Source organism: Eubalaena glacialis, chromosome 15, assembly GCF_028564815.1.
Source record: "Eubalaena glacialis isolate mEubGla1 chromosome 15, mEubGla1.1.hap2.+ XY, whole genome shotgun sequence".
Lineage (NCBI taxonomy): Eukaryota > Metazoa > Chordata > Mammalia > Artiodactyla > Balaenidae > Eubalaena > Eubalaena glacialis.
Window position 1 is genome coordinate 66164765 of NC_083730.1, and position 15032 is coordinate 66179796.

The 15032-nt window shown below is 51.7% G+C and overlaps 1 protein-coding gene across 2 annotated transcripts in view; it reads left to right on the top strand.

Annotated features, from left to right (window-relative positions):
* GNB1L (G protein subunit beta 1 like) overlaps positions 1-15032 on the top strand; it is a 45597-nt gene that overhangs the window by 14205 nt on the left and 16360 nt on the right. For both annotated transcript variants that reach the window (XM_061169855.1, XM_061169854.1), the window contains exons 2-3: positions 9377-9517; positions 9890-10015. In XM_061169855.1, coding sequence (XP_061025838.1) covers positions 9393-9517; positions 9890-10015 — 251 coding nt within the window. In that variant the 5' untranslated portion in view covers positions 9377-9392. The remainder of the gene's footprint in view (positions 1-9376; positions 9518-9889; positions 10016-15032) is intronic.

A 15032-nucleotide genomic window follows, 5' to 3' on the forward strand; every position in this document is an offset into this window, starting at 1 on the left:
TTGTATATATTGCAAAATGATTGCCATGATCAGTCCAGTTAACATCTGTCACCTCACATAGTAACAAAGGTTCCTCTACATTTTTTAAGGTTTTTTTTTTTTTTTTGGTTGCATTGGGTCTTCATTGCTGCGCACAGGCCTTCTCTAGTTGCGGCGAGTGGGGGCTACTCCTGTTGCGGTGTGCGGGCTTCCCATTGCAGTGGCCTCTCGTTGCGGAGCATGGGCTCTAGGTGCGTGGGCTTCAGTAGTTGTGGCACGTGGGCTTCAGTAGTTGTGGCTCGCAGGCCCTAGAGTGCAGGCTCAGTAGTTGTGGCGCTCAGGCCTAGTTGCTCTGTGGCATGTGGGATCTTCCCGGACCAGGGCTCGAATCCGTGTCCCCTGCATTGGCAGGCCGATTCCCAACCACTGCACAACCAGGGAAGCCCTTAAGGTTTGTTTTAAAACACAGGATATGATCTATCTTGATGAATGTTCCATGTATATTTGAGAAGTATGAGTTGTTCTGTTGGTGGAATGTTCAATTCATGTCAGCTCAGTCCAGTAGACAGATAGTATTAGGTCTCCTGTACTATTTTCTGGCCACTTGTTGAGTTGATTCCTGAGGAGGAGTTTAAGTCTCCAGCTGTGATTATGTATCTGTCTACTTCTGCTTTCATTTCCATCAGTTTTTCCTTCATGCATTGTGAAGTTCTGCTGTTAGTGGAGTACATGTTTAGGACTTTTATGTCTTCTTGATGAATTGATGCCTTGTGTCATTGTGTGTTTTCTTCTCCTTGTTAATAGTCCTCGTTTTGAGGTGTACTTTGTCTGATAATAATGTATCCATTACACCTTTTTTTTGTTATTTGTATAGTATATCTCTTTTATATTTTTACTTTCAATTTATCTATGTTTTTATTTTTTAATTTTATTTACTTATTTATTTTTTGGCCACGCTGTGTGGCATGCGGGATCTTAGTTCCCTGACCAGGGATCGAACCCACGCCCCCTGCATTGGGAGCACAGAGTCTTAACCACTGGACCACCAGGGAGGTCCTCTATGTTTTTATATTTAAAGTAGGTTTCTTCTAGATAATTTACAGTCAGGCTTTTTTAAAAATAGCTTATAGTTGTTGGGTCTTACAATAGCATGTTGAGAGCATTTATGTTTATTGTAGTCATTTTTATGGTTCTATTTAGGTCTTCCATTTTGTTTTCTCATTTTCCTGATGCTTTGGCCCTCTATCCCTTCTTTCCATCCTTCTTTTGGATTATTTGGATATTTTCAAATACTCTGTTTAAATTTTCTGTTAGCTTTTTGTCTGTATCTCTTATATATTATGTTTTTAATAGTTAGTAGAAGCCTTACATCCATATGGGTCCCCTTACCCTCCCCCCTTCATGTTATAGCTGTCAGATTGCAAACCCCAACAATATACATGTTCATTTAAGAGGTGGAAATTTGTCTTTTATGTTTACTATTTCTCTTCCTCTATCTTCTTGGAGTTCCACATTTCTTTCTGATCCTTCTTTTGAGCTGTAGAACCTTCTTTAATATTTCTTTTAGAGGAGTTCTTCCCGCAAGAAATTCTCTTGGTTTTCCTTCACCTGAAAATACCTTTATTTTGCCTTCATTCCCAAAAGATAATTTGCTGGATGTAGAGTTCTTTTGTTTACTCTAAAGATGTTCGACTGTCTTCTGACTTTCATGGTTTCTGATATGAAATTCACGTTCACACAGATGATTATTTCCCTATGTGTAATGTGCCATTACTGTCAGGATTTTACTGCTGTTATTTTTCAGCAGTTTAATTATGATATGAGTATGGTTTTCTTTGAGTTTATCCTGCTTATGATTCATTGAGTTCTTGAATTTATACATTTGTGTCTTTTCCCAAATTCGTGACATTTCGGGCATTATTTATTCAGGTAATTTTCCTACCCCATCTCCTCTCCTCCTCAGACTCCCATGCATGAATGTTAGACCTTTTCTATTATTCTGCAGTCCCTGATGCTCTAATCATTTATTCCAGTCTTTTTTCTTTCTGATCTTATATTGGATAATTTCTGTTGACCAGTCTTCATGTCACTGACTCTCTCCTTTGTCATCTCTGATTCCATTATTGAATGTCTTTGTTTCAGATATTGTATTATTTAGTTCTGGAACTTCCTTTTTTTAAAAAAATTTTTCTCTCCGCTGGGAACTTTCCTTCATTCATTTCAAGTGTGTTTACCTTTGCCTCATGGAGTATAATCATAAAAGCTGCTTTAAAACCCTTATCTGGGACTTCCCTGGTGGCGCAGTGGTTAAGAATCCACCTGCCAATGCAGGGGACACAGGTTCGAGCCCTGGTCTGGGAAGACCCCACATGCCGCAGAGCAGCTAAACCTGTGCGCCACAACTACTGAGTCTGCGCTCTAGAGCCCGCGAGCCACAACTACTGAGCCTGTGTGCTGCAACTACTGAAGCCCGTGCACCTAGAGCCCGTGCTCCACAACAAGAGAAACCACGGCAATAAGAAGCCTGCGCACCGCAACAAAGAGTAGCCCCCGCTCGCCGCAACTAGGGAAAACCCACGCGCAGCAATGAAGACCCAACACAGCCAAAAATAAATAAATAATAAATAAATAAATAAATTTATGAAAAAAAAAAAACCCTTATCTGGTATTCCCAACATCTGAACTGTCTTGAGGTTGGCATCTGTAAATTGTCGTTTCCTTTGAGAATTGACCTCATTTCCTGGTTCTGTGTGTTGAATAATTTTGTGTTGTATCCTAGACATACCCTGGACCGGGTATTACATTGGGTCCTCTGGAGAATGTTGAGTTTCGTGTTAACAGGCATTCAACCCAGTTAGATTGTCTCACCCTCTGTGGGCTACAGTTTTACTCTCATTTCCATTTTCAAGGCTCTTGATACACTGCTTTGGGTCTGTCCCACTCACCAGCCACTCTGGGGTCAGCCTGAGACTTGGGCAGTGGTTTAGGTCCTAGTTCAGGTCTTAAAGCTGGTGCTGCTTTGGGTCTATCCCACACGTATGCAGCTCAGAGAAGAGCCTGGGGCTTTTGTGGGTTCATTCACAGAATTAAGGGATCTTTTTCTTTAGCTCTCTCCTCTCTGCCATTCTCATACCCACATAGGATCTGGCAGGGTTCATTCTCCATGGTTCCTCTGGCCAGAAAGACAGGGGTCTCTCAGAGTTAACTTCTTCCACATAGCTCCGTGTCCAGGGTCCATCCTTGGGGCAGGGCCAAGAGAGAAGAGAAACACAGGCCATCAGGGAGTCGAACCCTAACTTTTTAGAATCTAGGATTCTATTGGCTTTTTGACTATATTTCTTGTTTTTAACTCAATCTAGGACTTAAACTAATCTCAGTGCAGAGAAAAAGTGTCTCTCCAAGTTTTAGCCACCACTGCCTTGCAGCAGTGCAACTTGGACCCACCCTCAAGGCAGTGCCCCAAGACATAAAAATAAAAGCAGGAAGCTTGTGCCCATTCAGATCAATTCTCCAACTTTTTACTGGCCTCCAAAGTCTGTCTGCTATTGTTCACTTTTCAGAGTTTTCAAGTAATTGCTGTTTATATTTTGTCTAGAGTTTTTAGTTGCAATCGGCCAGATAGAGAGGAGAGAGGCTGTAGTGAGCCTGCTTCATCCTGGCCAGAACCAGAAGCCTCTTAAGGTGGTATTAATTTACATTTCTCCATGAGTGAGGTTAAGCATCTTTTCTTATGTTTAAGGGCCATTTTCATTTCTTTATTTGTGAATTGTCTATTCATGTCTTTTGCCCAATTTTCTATTTGGTATTTAGTCCTTCTTTAATTTTGAAGACTTTATGTGTTTTAAAGATACTTTGATTTTTATCTCTTTTGACATGCAAAAGTTAAAAAATTTATTGTTAAGTATTTTATCTTCTTAGTTGGTATTGTAAGTGGGATTTTCTCTGACGGGTTATTGTTTGTGTACATGGAAGCTGTTGAGTTCTCTTTGCTAGTTTTATTTGCTGCTACTATCACTGAAGTTTTCCTTTAATGTTTGTTTTTTCGTTTGTTTGTTTGCTTGTTTGTTTTTTGGCCGCGGCCATGGCGCACAGCATGCAGGATCTTAGTTCCCCGAGCAGGGATCGAAACTATGACCCCTGCAGTGGAAGCACAGAGTCTTAACCACTGGACCTCCAGGGAAGTCCTGTTCTTTTAATGTTTGGATCTGTTTTATCATTGATTATCTAGGGCTTTCAATGTATACCATCATGTCATCTGGAAGAGAATTTAACATCTTTTCCAATTCATATGCCTCTAATTGATTTTTCTTGTCTAACTGAATCAGCTTAAACCTCCCATACAATGTTGACTAGTAGTGTAGACAGTGGGTATCCTGATCTTAATAGAAATACCTCCGATATTTCTTCATAAGTAATGTGTTGGCTTTAGAACTAAGGAGGGGGTGTGTGTGTGTGTGTGTGTGTGTATTATAATCATTTTTAAGAAACCCATCAGTTTCTGTTTGCTTAAGTGTTGTAATTAAAAATGGGTATTAAAAAAAATGGGTATTGAATTGTCAAAGGCTTTTTCAGCATCTATGGAGATAATCATATGCTTTTTCTTCATAAATCTATTAATATGATGTATGACATTAATGGATTTCCTAATTGAACCAACTTTGCATTCTAGGATAAATTCCACTTGGTCAGCATGTATTATGTTCTTAATTTGATGTTGTATTTTGTTTGCTAATATTTTATTTGCTATTTTTGTATGATAAGTGATATCAATCTCTGTTTTTCTTCTGACCAAAGCTTTAAATATATCTGATGAATCTTGGTATGTAATGTTTTGTCATTTTAAAAAATTTGTGGTTTAAGTATTTCCCCTTTTACCTAGGAGTCATTTAATAAATTAAAAAAAATTTTTAGTTGGAAAGATCTTTTTGGTTTTTATTTTGTTAATTTTTTGGTTTAATTGCACTGTGATCATAGAATATTGTTTATAATGTTAATATTTTTTCTTTGCGGAACTTACTGATGTTTCCTTTGTGACGCAGTATATGATCACAGAGAATGCATTCATGTGCCCTTGAGGAGAAGGTGTAGTGTCTGTTGTCAGAGTGTGGAGTTCCCTACAGTTCCATACTGTTTACCTTGTTGAGTCTTCTGTCTCCTTACTTATTTTGTCACTTGGTCTGACTTGTACTGACGGTAGTATATTACATTCTCCAACTACTAGTGAGTTTTTTTCTGTGCCTCTTTGCATCTCCTGTAGTTTGTGCTTTATAAAGGTGTTGTTTCTGTTACTTAGTACATAGATGTTCATACATTCATTGTGAACCACAGCTTAGTATTAGAAAGTGTCTGGCTTTGTCAAATCTGATGCTTTTTGGCTAGAATTAAACTTTTTTTTTAATTTAATTTATTTATTTTTGGCTATGTTGGGTCTTTGTTGCTGCACGCGGACTTTCTCTAGTGCGGCGAGCGGAGGCTACTCATTGTTGCAGTGCGCGGGCTTCTCATTGCGGTGGCTTCTCTTGTTGCGGAGCACAGGCTGTAGGCGGGCAGGCTTCAGTAGTTGTGGTGCACGAGCTTAGTTGCTCCGCGACATGTGGGATCTTCCCAGAACAGGGCTCGAACCTGTGTCCCCTGCGTTGGCACACGGATTCTTAACTGCTGCACCACCAGGGAAGTCCCTAGAATTAAACTTTGATGTCAGTGTTTCAACTCCTTTTTTCTTACTGTTTCCGTTTGCCTGACATTCCTTTGTCTATCTTTAATTTCAGCCTTTTGGAATCACTTTAACTTGTTTTTCTTATTGACACATATTCTGAGTATGAGTCCTTTATCAGATATATGTTGCAACAATTTTATCCTTGTTTCTAGGCTCATTTTTTACTTCCTTAATGTCTTTTGAAGAAAATCATGATTTTGAACTTCTTCCGTGTGACACTGGAGTTTATTCATTTTCAGTTCTGTGGAGTATTCTGTCATATGAATGTGCCAGAAGCATCCCATTCTGCAGTTGATGGTCATTTGGGTTGTTTCTAGTTTTTATTATTATGTACAATACTGCTATGAACACTCTTGTACAAGTCTTTGTGTACAAGTGTGCAAATTTCTTTAGGGTGTTTAAGCGTGGGGTTGCTGGGTCATAGGGCGTGCCAGGTGGTCCCTGATTGTTTTCCACGGTGATTGTTTCCATGTAGGCCCCTCCAACGTGGTACACGGCTGCAGTTGCCCCACATTTTGGTCAGCATTTGCCAGGCTGTTTAATTTTTGGCTAATCTGCTAGGAGTGCAGTTATTTCACAATAGGGTTTGACAGGCATTTCCAAGATTATTAATTAGGTTAAACATCTCTTCCTATGTTTGTTGGGTATTTATGTTTCTTGTGAAACATCTGTTCAAGTCTTTTGCTCATTTAACGTTTGGTGTTTGCTTCTTTATGGTATTGATCTGTGTCTTTATCTATTCTGGATACAAGTCCCGTGTGGGTTTGTGGCAAGTGTGGAGTAGTGAGTACTTGTGTTCACTGACGGCGGGCATTTTGCCACATTTGCTTTACTTCTCTGCCTGTGTACTTGTATGTAGCTAGACACAGGTCGAGGGTTTTTTTTCTGAAACGTTTGAAAACAGATTGCAGACATAACATTTCATCCCTAAAATACTGTATCCTAGGAATAAGGACACTCTTTTACATAAAATACCATTGTTTTCCCCAAGAAACTTAGCAATACCAATTCTATATTATCTGCAGCCTGTATTCAGATTCCCCCAGTTGTGGCCCCCGTTTCTGATCAGGATCTAATCAAGGTTCACACGTTGCATTTGGTCGACATGCTCTTTAGTCTCTGAATTTAGAAGAGTCACCCTGCTGTTTCTCTCGCTGTTTCTCTTGACCTTGACCTTTGCCATGAGTCTGAACTGGGTGTCCTGTCTGGGCCCCCGGTGGGTATGTCTGGAGGTTCCCGCACGTTGCTGGCAGAGGTGGACGGCGATGGGCCCTTGGGAGATGAGTGATGCAGGCTGTTTACTGCGGGTGGCCCGCTTCAAGGACGGTGCCGGTGGTGACAGCCCGGTGTCCCCTCATGAAGGAGCATTTCCTCTGTGATTCATAAACGACCTGTAGGCACAGCAGATCTCCTGCTCCCAATAGCTTTTCCCCAGTCAGGTCATTTTCCAGATCTGAGAGGTGATGCTCTCTGTTTGTACGTTCAGTTCCATCTTTTTATTTCTTTAAAGCCGTGAAGGGTTGTATTTCACAGACCTGAACTCTCTGCTCGGGTCCAGGTCTGCGCCTGCGGTTCCTGGTGCTCCTGGTCCTCGCAGTGCTGGGCCTCCTTGTCTGCTTTTACGAGTGTTGGCTGGGAGCCGGCATTTCTTAGGGTTTTTCCTGTGAATTCACTGAGGCCTGGGTTGAAGGGGTCCTTCTGAGAGATGCACAGACTGCAGTTGGGGGGCCCCAAGGTGTTGTGATTTGGGGCAGAGGGCTGAGGGCGGTGACGTTCTGGAATCTCCAAGCACAGCTTTGGTTCTGGTTCAGCCTAACACTGAGCCCATGGCCCCGGGGACCTCATCCGTAGGGGATACTCCTTCGAGATTACCCACCTCCAGAGGGCTCAAACTTTGTCCCTCGTGGACCTGGGACTCGAGGTCCCTAGGGCAGCAGGTGCCCTAGGACAGGGCCAGCTGCAGGCTCTGTGGCCCTGCCCATGCTGCACACTGCTCCCACACCAGGGTAGTGGGGAGGCCGGGTCCCCCCCTCCACAGGAGTAACCCTGCGGCTGTCCTCCGTCTGTGGGCCAGGCCTGGGGGGCTCTGGGGGCATTTGTAGCAATGGTGGAAAGGCTGTCAGACTGTCTCTCTTTTTAATTTTTAAAGGAATGTGTCTCGCAGAACCCAAAGTTGTGCTCCATGGATTAAGTTTCAGGCTCCTTTGCCCTCTGGGTGGGGGGAGAATGACAGGCCAGTGGAGGGGGGTGGGCAAGGCCGGCGGGGGGCAAGGCCTGTGGGCGGCCATCGTGCTCACCGGGCAGCCTGGTGCCAGGAGATAGGATAATACGATTATTCTCAATTAGATTAATAAAGAATAATTAGACGTCATAAATCAAGTCATCATAGAGTATTGTCATGGGAAAAATATGTAGCTAGAATTAATTAGTTTTCAAATAAAGTGTTTACTTTAATTGCTTGAAATGATGGAGCCCTTAATTGCCGAGGCTTCGTCTTGGCCTGAGCGTCCAGCTGTTGTAACAACATGACGGGTTTATTCCCTACGTCCGGGGAAAACAGTGGAGGAGGACTTGATTTCATCACCTGGGAGCGAGCCTGGTGCGGTGAGGTTCTGGAAACGCCGTCAGGCCGCAGGCAGGTGGCAGGTGTGGGCTGGGTCTCTGCTGGCGCTGCTCAGGGCCACCGTGCTGCCTGCGTGTGTGTGTGTGTGTGTGTGTGTGCACGCGCCTGTGTGAGCACGTGTGTGTGTGTTGGGGGGCTGCACGGTGGGAGCCTGTGCGGGGGCGGCCTGTCCCTCTGCCCCCGGAGCCCCTTCCCGACGGCCCACTCCGGCCCTTTCACTTCCCCCCTCTGGCGGCTGTGTGGGCGCCTCCCCCCTGCTGTGTGCAGGCTGGGTGGGGACTGTCCCAGAGCCCAGCAGGAGAGGCCCCCCAGCTGCCCCAGCTCCCGGGGGGTCCGCTCCTAGCCGTCCCCTCTGCACCCTCGGCCCGGCCCAGGGCCTGCGGGCAGACAGACGTGGCCCTGGCTGCCTGTGAGATTGGGGTGGCGTGGTTGGGGTGGGCTCGGGGGGGACCCTGGCAGCTTCTCCTTTGGGGTGGGTGGGCCCAGCAGGCCTTACACACAGGACCAGTGATTTGAGGAAGGGTCTGTCCTCTGAGAGCAGCCCTCCAGGGGAGTGGCCGGGTAACTGGGCCCTGCCCCTTGCCCACACACCCCTGTGCCGGCCCTTCTGCCCCTTGGTGGCAGCGTGCAGGCTCTGGAACACTTCGAACCTGAGCCTGGAAGGCCTAGAGCAGCTCACCGGATGGTTCCTTGGGTGGCTGTAACAGTTGGGAGGTTGTGATGAGCAGGACCGGGACCTGGCGGGCCGTGTTTGCAGCCCATGTGACGAAGACCAGGGACCCCACACACCTCTGACTTGGCTGGGGGGGCTCGTTGGGGAGGGCCCCCCAAGGGAGAAGCTGGAGTGAGGCCTGGGCAGAGGGCAGGACGAGTGCTCCCGGTGTGTGGACAGCTGGGACGAGGGGGACCCTGCCCAAGTTGGTGAGGGGTGTGGGCACTGCTGCCCTTGCCTGGGGACGGTACCTGTTGGGACAGAAGGTGCAGGGGTGGGCAGCATCCAAGGACGCTCCTGTGCCTTCCCGAAGGAGGACAGGTGAGTCATTCACGCCCTTCCTCAGTCCCCAGGTGACAAGCATGGCGGCCCCGCCGCTCCCACCACCAGACCCCCAGTTTGTCCTCCGAGGCGCCCAGTCGGCGGTGCACGCACTGCATTTCTGTGAAGGAGCCCAGGGGCAGGGGCGCCCGCTGCTCCTCTCAGGGTGAGTACCCCCGGCCCAGGGTGAAGTCGGGGGGTAAGGGGCTCAGGCTGCCCATCACCTGGGCACTCGCCCTTTCAGAGCCCTCGACGCGCTGTCCCCTTGGGCCTCCCCCGTGGAGGACGCAGGGACACGGTCTCCGTTAGAGGCGCCAGGCAGCTGGCACTGTCAGTGGAGGCCTCCCCGCCTCTCCAGAGAAGAGGCTGCCCAGGGCCCTGCCGCCCTCCCTGTAAGAGGAGCACGTGTCCCCTGGTTGTGTGTTCAGAGCTGTCCCCTGAGCTGGGAGCTGCTGGCTGGAGCACCTGACCCACCGGCTGCGTGGTGTCCAGCCCGCTCCCCACCATGCCCAAGCCTGACTGGTGCTTGTCTGAACAGGTCCCTGCGCGGGCTGGTGCACATCTGGAGCCTGCAGACACGGAGGGTGGTCGCCACCCTGGACGGCCATGGGGGCCAGTGTGTGACCTGGCTGCAGACACTGCCCCAGGGGCCCCAGCTCCTCAGGTGAGTCTTGGTGGCAGTGAGCCAGGTTGTGGCCTTCGGGGGGGGTTCCGTGAGCTTTCCAGGGGAGGCCCTCGTGGCCTCCCCCAGCTGGCAGGATGGCCCCAACAATGGCAGAACCGGGTGACTTGTCGAGGGCAGCGCAGCCCGGGTGTGTGGGCCTTCTGGGCGGGTGCCCATTGAGAAGAGCCTGATGGACGCTTAGGACGGCTCTGTCCGAGCCCACCCTGGCCTGCTGGGGCCCCCAGGGCGAGGGCTGGGGGCCAGTACTTGGAGGAGCCTCCGCTTCCCTCCTGCAGGTCGCGGGCCCTGGTGTCCTGATAGCCACTCTGCAGCGCAGCCTTCTCCCTGGCCATGGAGCCACCTTCCCGCGAGGCAGGGAGGACTAGTCGCCAGGGTGGCACAGAGCTGAGCCTAAAGCTCACCCAGGCTGATGGGGCCCCGCTCCCTGCCCAGTGCGGCTGCCCCAGGGGAGACCGGGAGGCCGTGCAGGTGCCAGGGCCGTGGAACTCTAGGCTGCCAGCGTGGGTGGGTGGGAGATGGCAGAGCGAGGGGTCTGGCCCCCTGGCAGAGGAGATTGCATGTGTTGACGCCATGGTGGGCCGGGACTGGGGAGTCTGGGGGCTGGGCAGCAGTGAGGGAGGGTCCTGTGGAGGTGACGGGTTGGGGCCCCAGGTGGGAGGTGGGCCAGGAGGCAGCAAGAGGGCGCTGGTGGGTGAGGGAGTAAGTCAGGGGGCTTCCCTCCTTCCCCTGGAGAGAGGGATGGTGAGGGCAGGGCACGGACAGGAGGGAGTGGGGGCCACCTGGCAGCCAGAGCGACTGCTGTCTGGGGCGGCCCTGACATCTGCCCCTGTACAGGGGTCCCAGCTTTCCCACCCCCGTCAGAAATCTGCCAAGTCAAAGAGGGCTTTCCCGGGCGCCCTCTGCCCCAGAACTCCCGGACGGTTCTGCTCTCCTGCTCTGGACTTGGAGCTTGGACACCTGGGCACCGTGGAGCCCAGTCCCCAGAAAACAAGGCCTCTTGGGCCCCCAGTGGCTTCAAAGCACTTTTGTGTGGGACTGAAGCCGCTCCCACTCCCTGCAGGTGGCTGAGGCCCCAGAAGTCCTGGAGGCCGTACCCTGGGCGTGTGTGCTTGTCCATCCGTCTCAGAGCCTCGCTCCTTCCCTGCCCATTTGCCCAGATGCACCCCTCACTGCAGGGGCCCTCGCATGGCTTTGCTCTTTCCCTGATGATTAGAGTGGATGCTGTGTCTGAGGACCCCACAAAGCTGCTGGAAACTTCCTGCTGAGGTTTGAGCCGAGGTGTAGGCCCTTCTGGGCCCCATGCTCCTCTGCGCACCTTGGGCTGGCCTTGGGGAGCCTCAGGCCGGGAGTTCCACCCCTTGGAGAGCTGGCTGGTGCTGTGCGGGGCGGCAACTCCAGGGGCGCCCTGCGCATGTGCATGGTGGATGGCGCTGTGGGGGCCCCGCCTAGGCAGGCGCAGACCGCGCAGGTGCTTGGATGCTGCACTAGAGGCCGGGGCCCAGCTGTGTTTGGAAGTCAAGCCTCCAAAGTGGCCCTTGAGGGGGAAGGTGCCCTTTCATGTCAAGGGGCCGGAGGACAAAGCTGGGAGCCAGGGCTCTGCAGACACCCCAGCCCCACCTGTACCCCAGAGGATGCACCTGTGCCTCTACAGCTGCCTGGGTGGGCTTGTTTCCTTCTTCCTTTATTGGGAGGCGTGATGTACTTACAGGAAGGTGCATAAGACGAGTTTCAGACCATCTAGTCAAGGGTGGACACCTGGGCAGCCACTACCCGCCCAGCGGCCTGTCCTCATCCTCAGGAGGCAGCCCCTCCCCTCATTCTTGCTTTACCGTCTGAATATGCATCTCCAAAAAGCATAGACTCATTTTATGTGTTTTTTTTTTTTTAACCTAAATGGAACGATATGGAGCAGCTTCCTTTTTGTCTGATTCTGTGTCTGCAAGACCCGCCAGGGTGTGCATGGCTGCCGTGTGTTGTGTGGGCCTTTCTGTCTTATTCCTCTGGACGTGTGTACCCAGATTCCTCACCTTTCTGTGTTGGTGGAGATCTGGGTTGTCCACTTGGAGCTGTTGTGGACGAGGCTTGAGAAGACTCCCACTGGGCCTCCCGGTGCCGGGGGCCCCCGGATCCAGTGGTGGGGCTGCTCGGAGGCCACCAGTGTCCTTGAAGGGGCTCCCACTGGCCAGTCTGGGATGGTTAGGGCACAAAAATCAATGAGAACTGTGGGTGATGACCCATCAGTAACACAGGAATGTGTGAGTCCAGACTGATGGGAGGAGGGGAGAGAAGAGGCGAGAGCCCGCTGTCTGGTGGGTGTGCCTTGCGGACGTGGAAGATGACTGTCTGCAGGACCGGCGGGCAGCACCACTGTGGGTGGAGGCGCTGGGTCATCTGAGGCCAGGGTGGCGGATGTCACAGTGTCTTTCCCAGAAGTGCCCACGGCGGGGGGAGGGGCTTTGAGTGAACACACCTGGCGGGCGCCTCTGTCCAGGTGATCAGGGTAGGCAGTCAGCCTTGTGTGCAGTGTCATCCCCTTGCTGTCCTCCCTAAACGTGGAGATGTCACCCTGGGGATGATACACACACATACAAGGGACAGGGAAAGGCGCGGCCCGTCCAGTCCAAGGGCCTGGTGAGCACTGACCAGCCCAGCGTTCGTCCCGGGGCCCCGAGCTCGCCGCTCCGTGACCGGCACTGACCCACATGGGCTGTGCCAGGGTCCCTGGCTGTGGGGGAAAGCGTGGAGGTGGCACAGTTGGGCGCGTGTACAGCGTTAGCAGTTAGGGGTCCAGGCGAAGGAGGCAGGGAGCCACTGTTCTGGGGGTTCCTTAGAGACAGGCCGGCCCTCCCTCCCTGTGTGGCCGCCCTCGGCCGGGGCCGGCGCCTCCATGTGAGAGCACGGTTCCCACTGCTGCTTCTCTCCTGAGCTCCACTCGGAGACGGTGTCAAGAGGCCTCATGTTCTCTCTCTCCTGCGTCGCTGCTGCTTCAGGCCGAGCAACTCCTGCTCCCCAGGATCCAGGCACATCCTGCCAACACCAGCGGTTCTCCAGACAGAGCTGGGGTCTGGATCAGGATCAGATGCCCTGGGTCCACCTGGGGGGCATCCATCCGCGCGGCACCGAGGTCTCCCAACGGTGCGGGTAGATGCCGGGCCCCACGTGCCCTCCTGTCCCCTTCCACGGCTCCAGGACCGGCCCACTGTCCTGTCCCCTTTGTCCCCACTGGCCTGTGCTGCTGCTTCTTCCCTTGTTTGTCTGGACCTCACCCCTTGGGAGGAGGACGGGAGAGCGGTTCTGTGGGGTGACCCTCACGTTGGCTCAGCCCTGGGGTTTCTTGGGGTCAGACTGGGGAGGTGGGCTTTCGGGAGGAAACCCTTCTCGTCCCCTTGTCGGGGGTCTGGGACATCTGCGGGGCTCATCCACCTGGGGAGGGTGTGTCCACGGTGTCCCAACGGCAGGGACCGTTCCCTCTGCTTCCCAGACTCCTAGGAAGTGAGTCCCGAGGCCCAGCGAGGAGCATTTCTGGTGAGTGTCAGAGCCGCGCAGCGGACAGTGAGCCTCAGGGCTGCAGATACCCCGTCCCTCCATCCTCAGCGTCCGCCCAGGGGCTCTGCCCCCACAGCTGTGCCTGGGCTGGTCTCACGGGGAGGGTTTCTCCTCCTCCTTTTATAGCATTCTACTTTCATTGGAACTCTTCTGTTTAATGGGAATTCTCCTCCCTGTGTATGTATGTGTTCACTCATGGGTCTGGGCGCGTGGAGATTTCTTTTATTCTTGGGTTAGAATTTCATTCTACTGTTATTTATTTTATTGCTCAGATTGTTCCAACTTTAGTGCTTGTGTCCTTCGGACATGCCCTTTGTTGCATTTTTAAAAGTATTTCCTTATTTTCTGGCCCTACAGGGTGCTTAGAACTCATCTTGGCCCCCCACCCTGCCCCAGCTCTTGCTGTCTGGGGGAAAAGGGATAAGAAGCCAGACCGGGCGCTGGGCGTTCTCGTCACTCCTGGGGTGTCGTTGCCTCTGGGTCTTCTCAGGGGGCAACCCGGGCTCCCCGTGTGCACCTCCATGCTGCGTACACCCTGTGTGCACCTCTGCATCTGTCCGTCTGTGTCTGTGTTTGCACAGATATGCGCTCATGCCGACATCTCTGACTCAGGGCCAAAGCCTGCTGGGCTTCTTGGTGACCCGGCCCCCTGCCCCTACTCCCATCCGTCTCTGTCCAGCCCTGCTCCTGCTGGACGCGTGAGGGGGTCTCAGGATTGCTAACCCACACCTGTGAGAACACCTACCAGCCAGAGTCCCGTGTCTCTGCCCAGTTCCTCTGTCTCTAACCAGACAGTGCCTAGAGGACACGCTTCCTGAGTGTCTCAGGTCGGCTCTCATCTGCTCTCCCCTGAGCACCGAGTGCCGGGCATTCATCTCTGTCTGCAGCTTGTCCTGGGACCCTGACCTCCTGGTGGGTTTTTTCAGTCACACACAGAACAGTTCACTCTTTGTGGCGAGTTCTGTGGGCAGGACCCTGTTGTCCTCTGCCCCTGCGGCCCTGCCTCCCCCAGAGGGTCACACGGGTGGAAGTGCAGTGTGTGGCCTTTCAGACGGGCTTCCTCCCCGTAGCAAAGGGCATCTAATTCCTGCGGGTGGCTGTGTGTCCCTGCTGCTGCTCTGGTGCTGAGCGAGGTCAGGTGCGGACGGATGCTCCATGGTGAGTTATCAGCCTCCTGTTGGAGGGCTGTGTCGGGTTTGGTGAGCAGAGCTGCCGTGGACATTCGCTTACAGGTTTTTGTGTGAATGTAGGTTTTAAATGCACTTGGGAACATTCATGAGGGTGGAGTTGCCAGGTGGTCACAGTTAATTCACAAAGGGGTGGAGGGCCCACAGTTTGGCAGCACAGGGAGCAGCAGGGAGACCACGGGAGGCGGGCCATGGGGCCTGTGCCATGGGGCGCCCGGGGCCTCGGTCTGCAGCCTCCCCAGGCCAGCCCGTGAGCGTGAGCT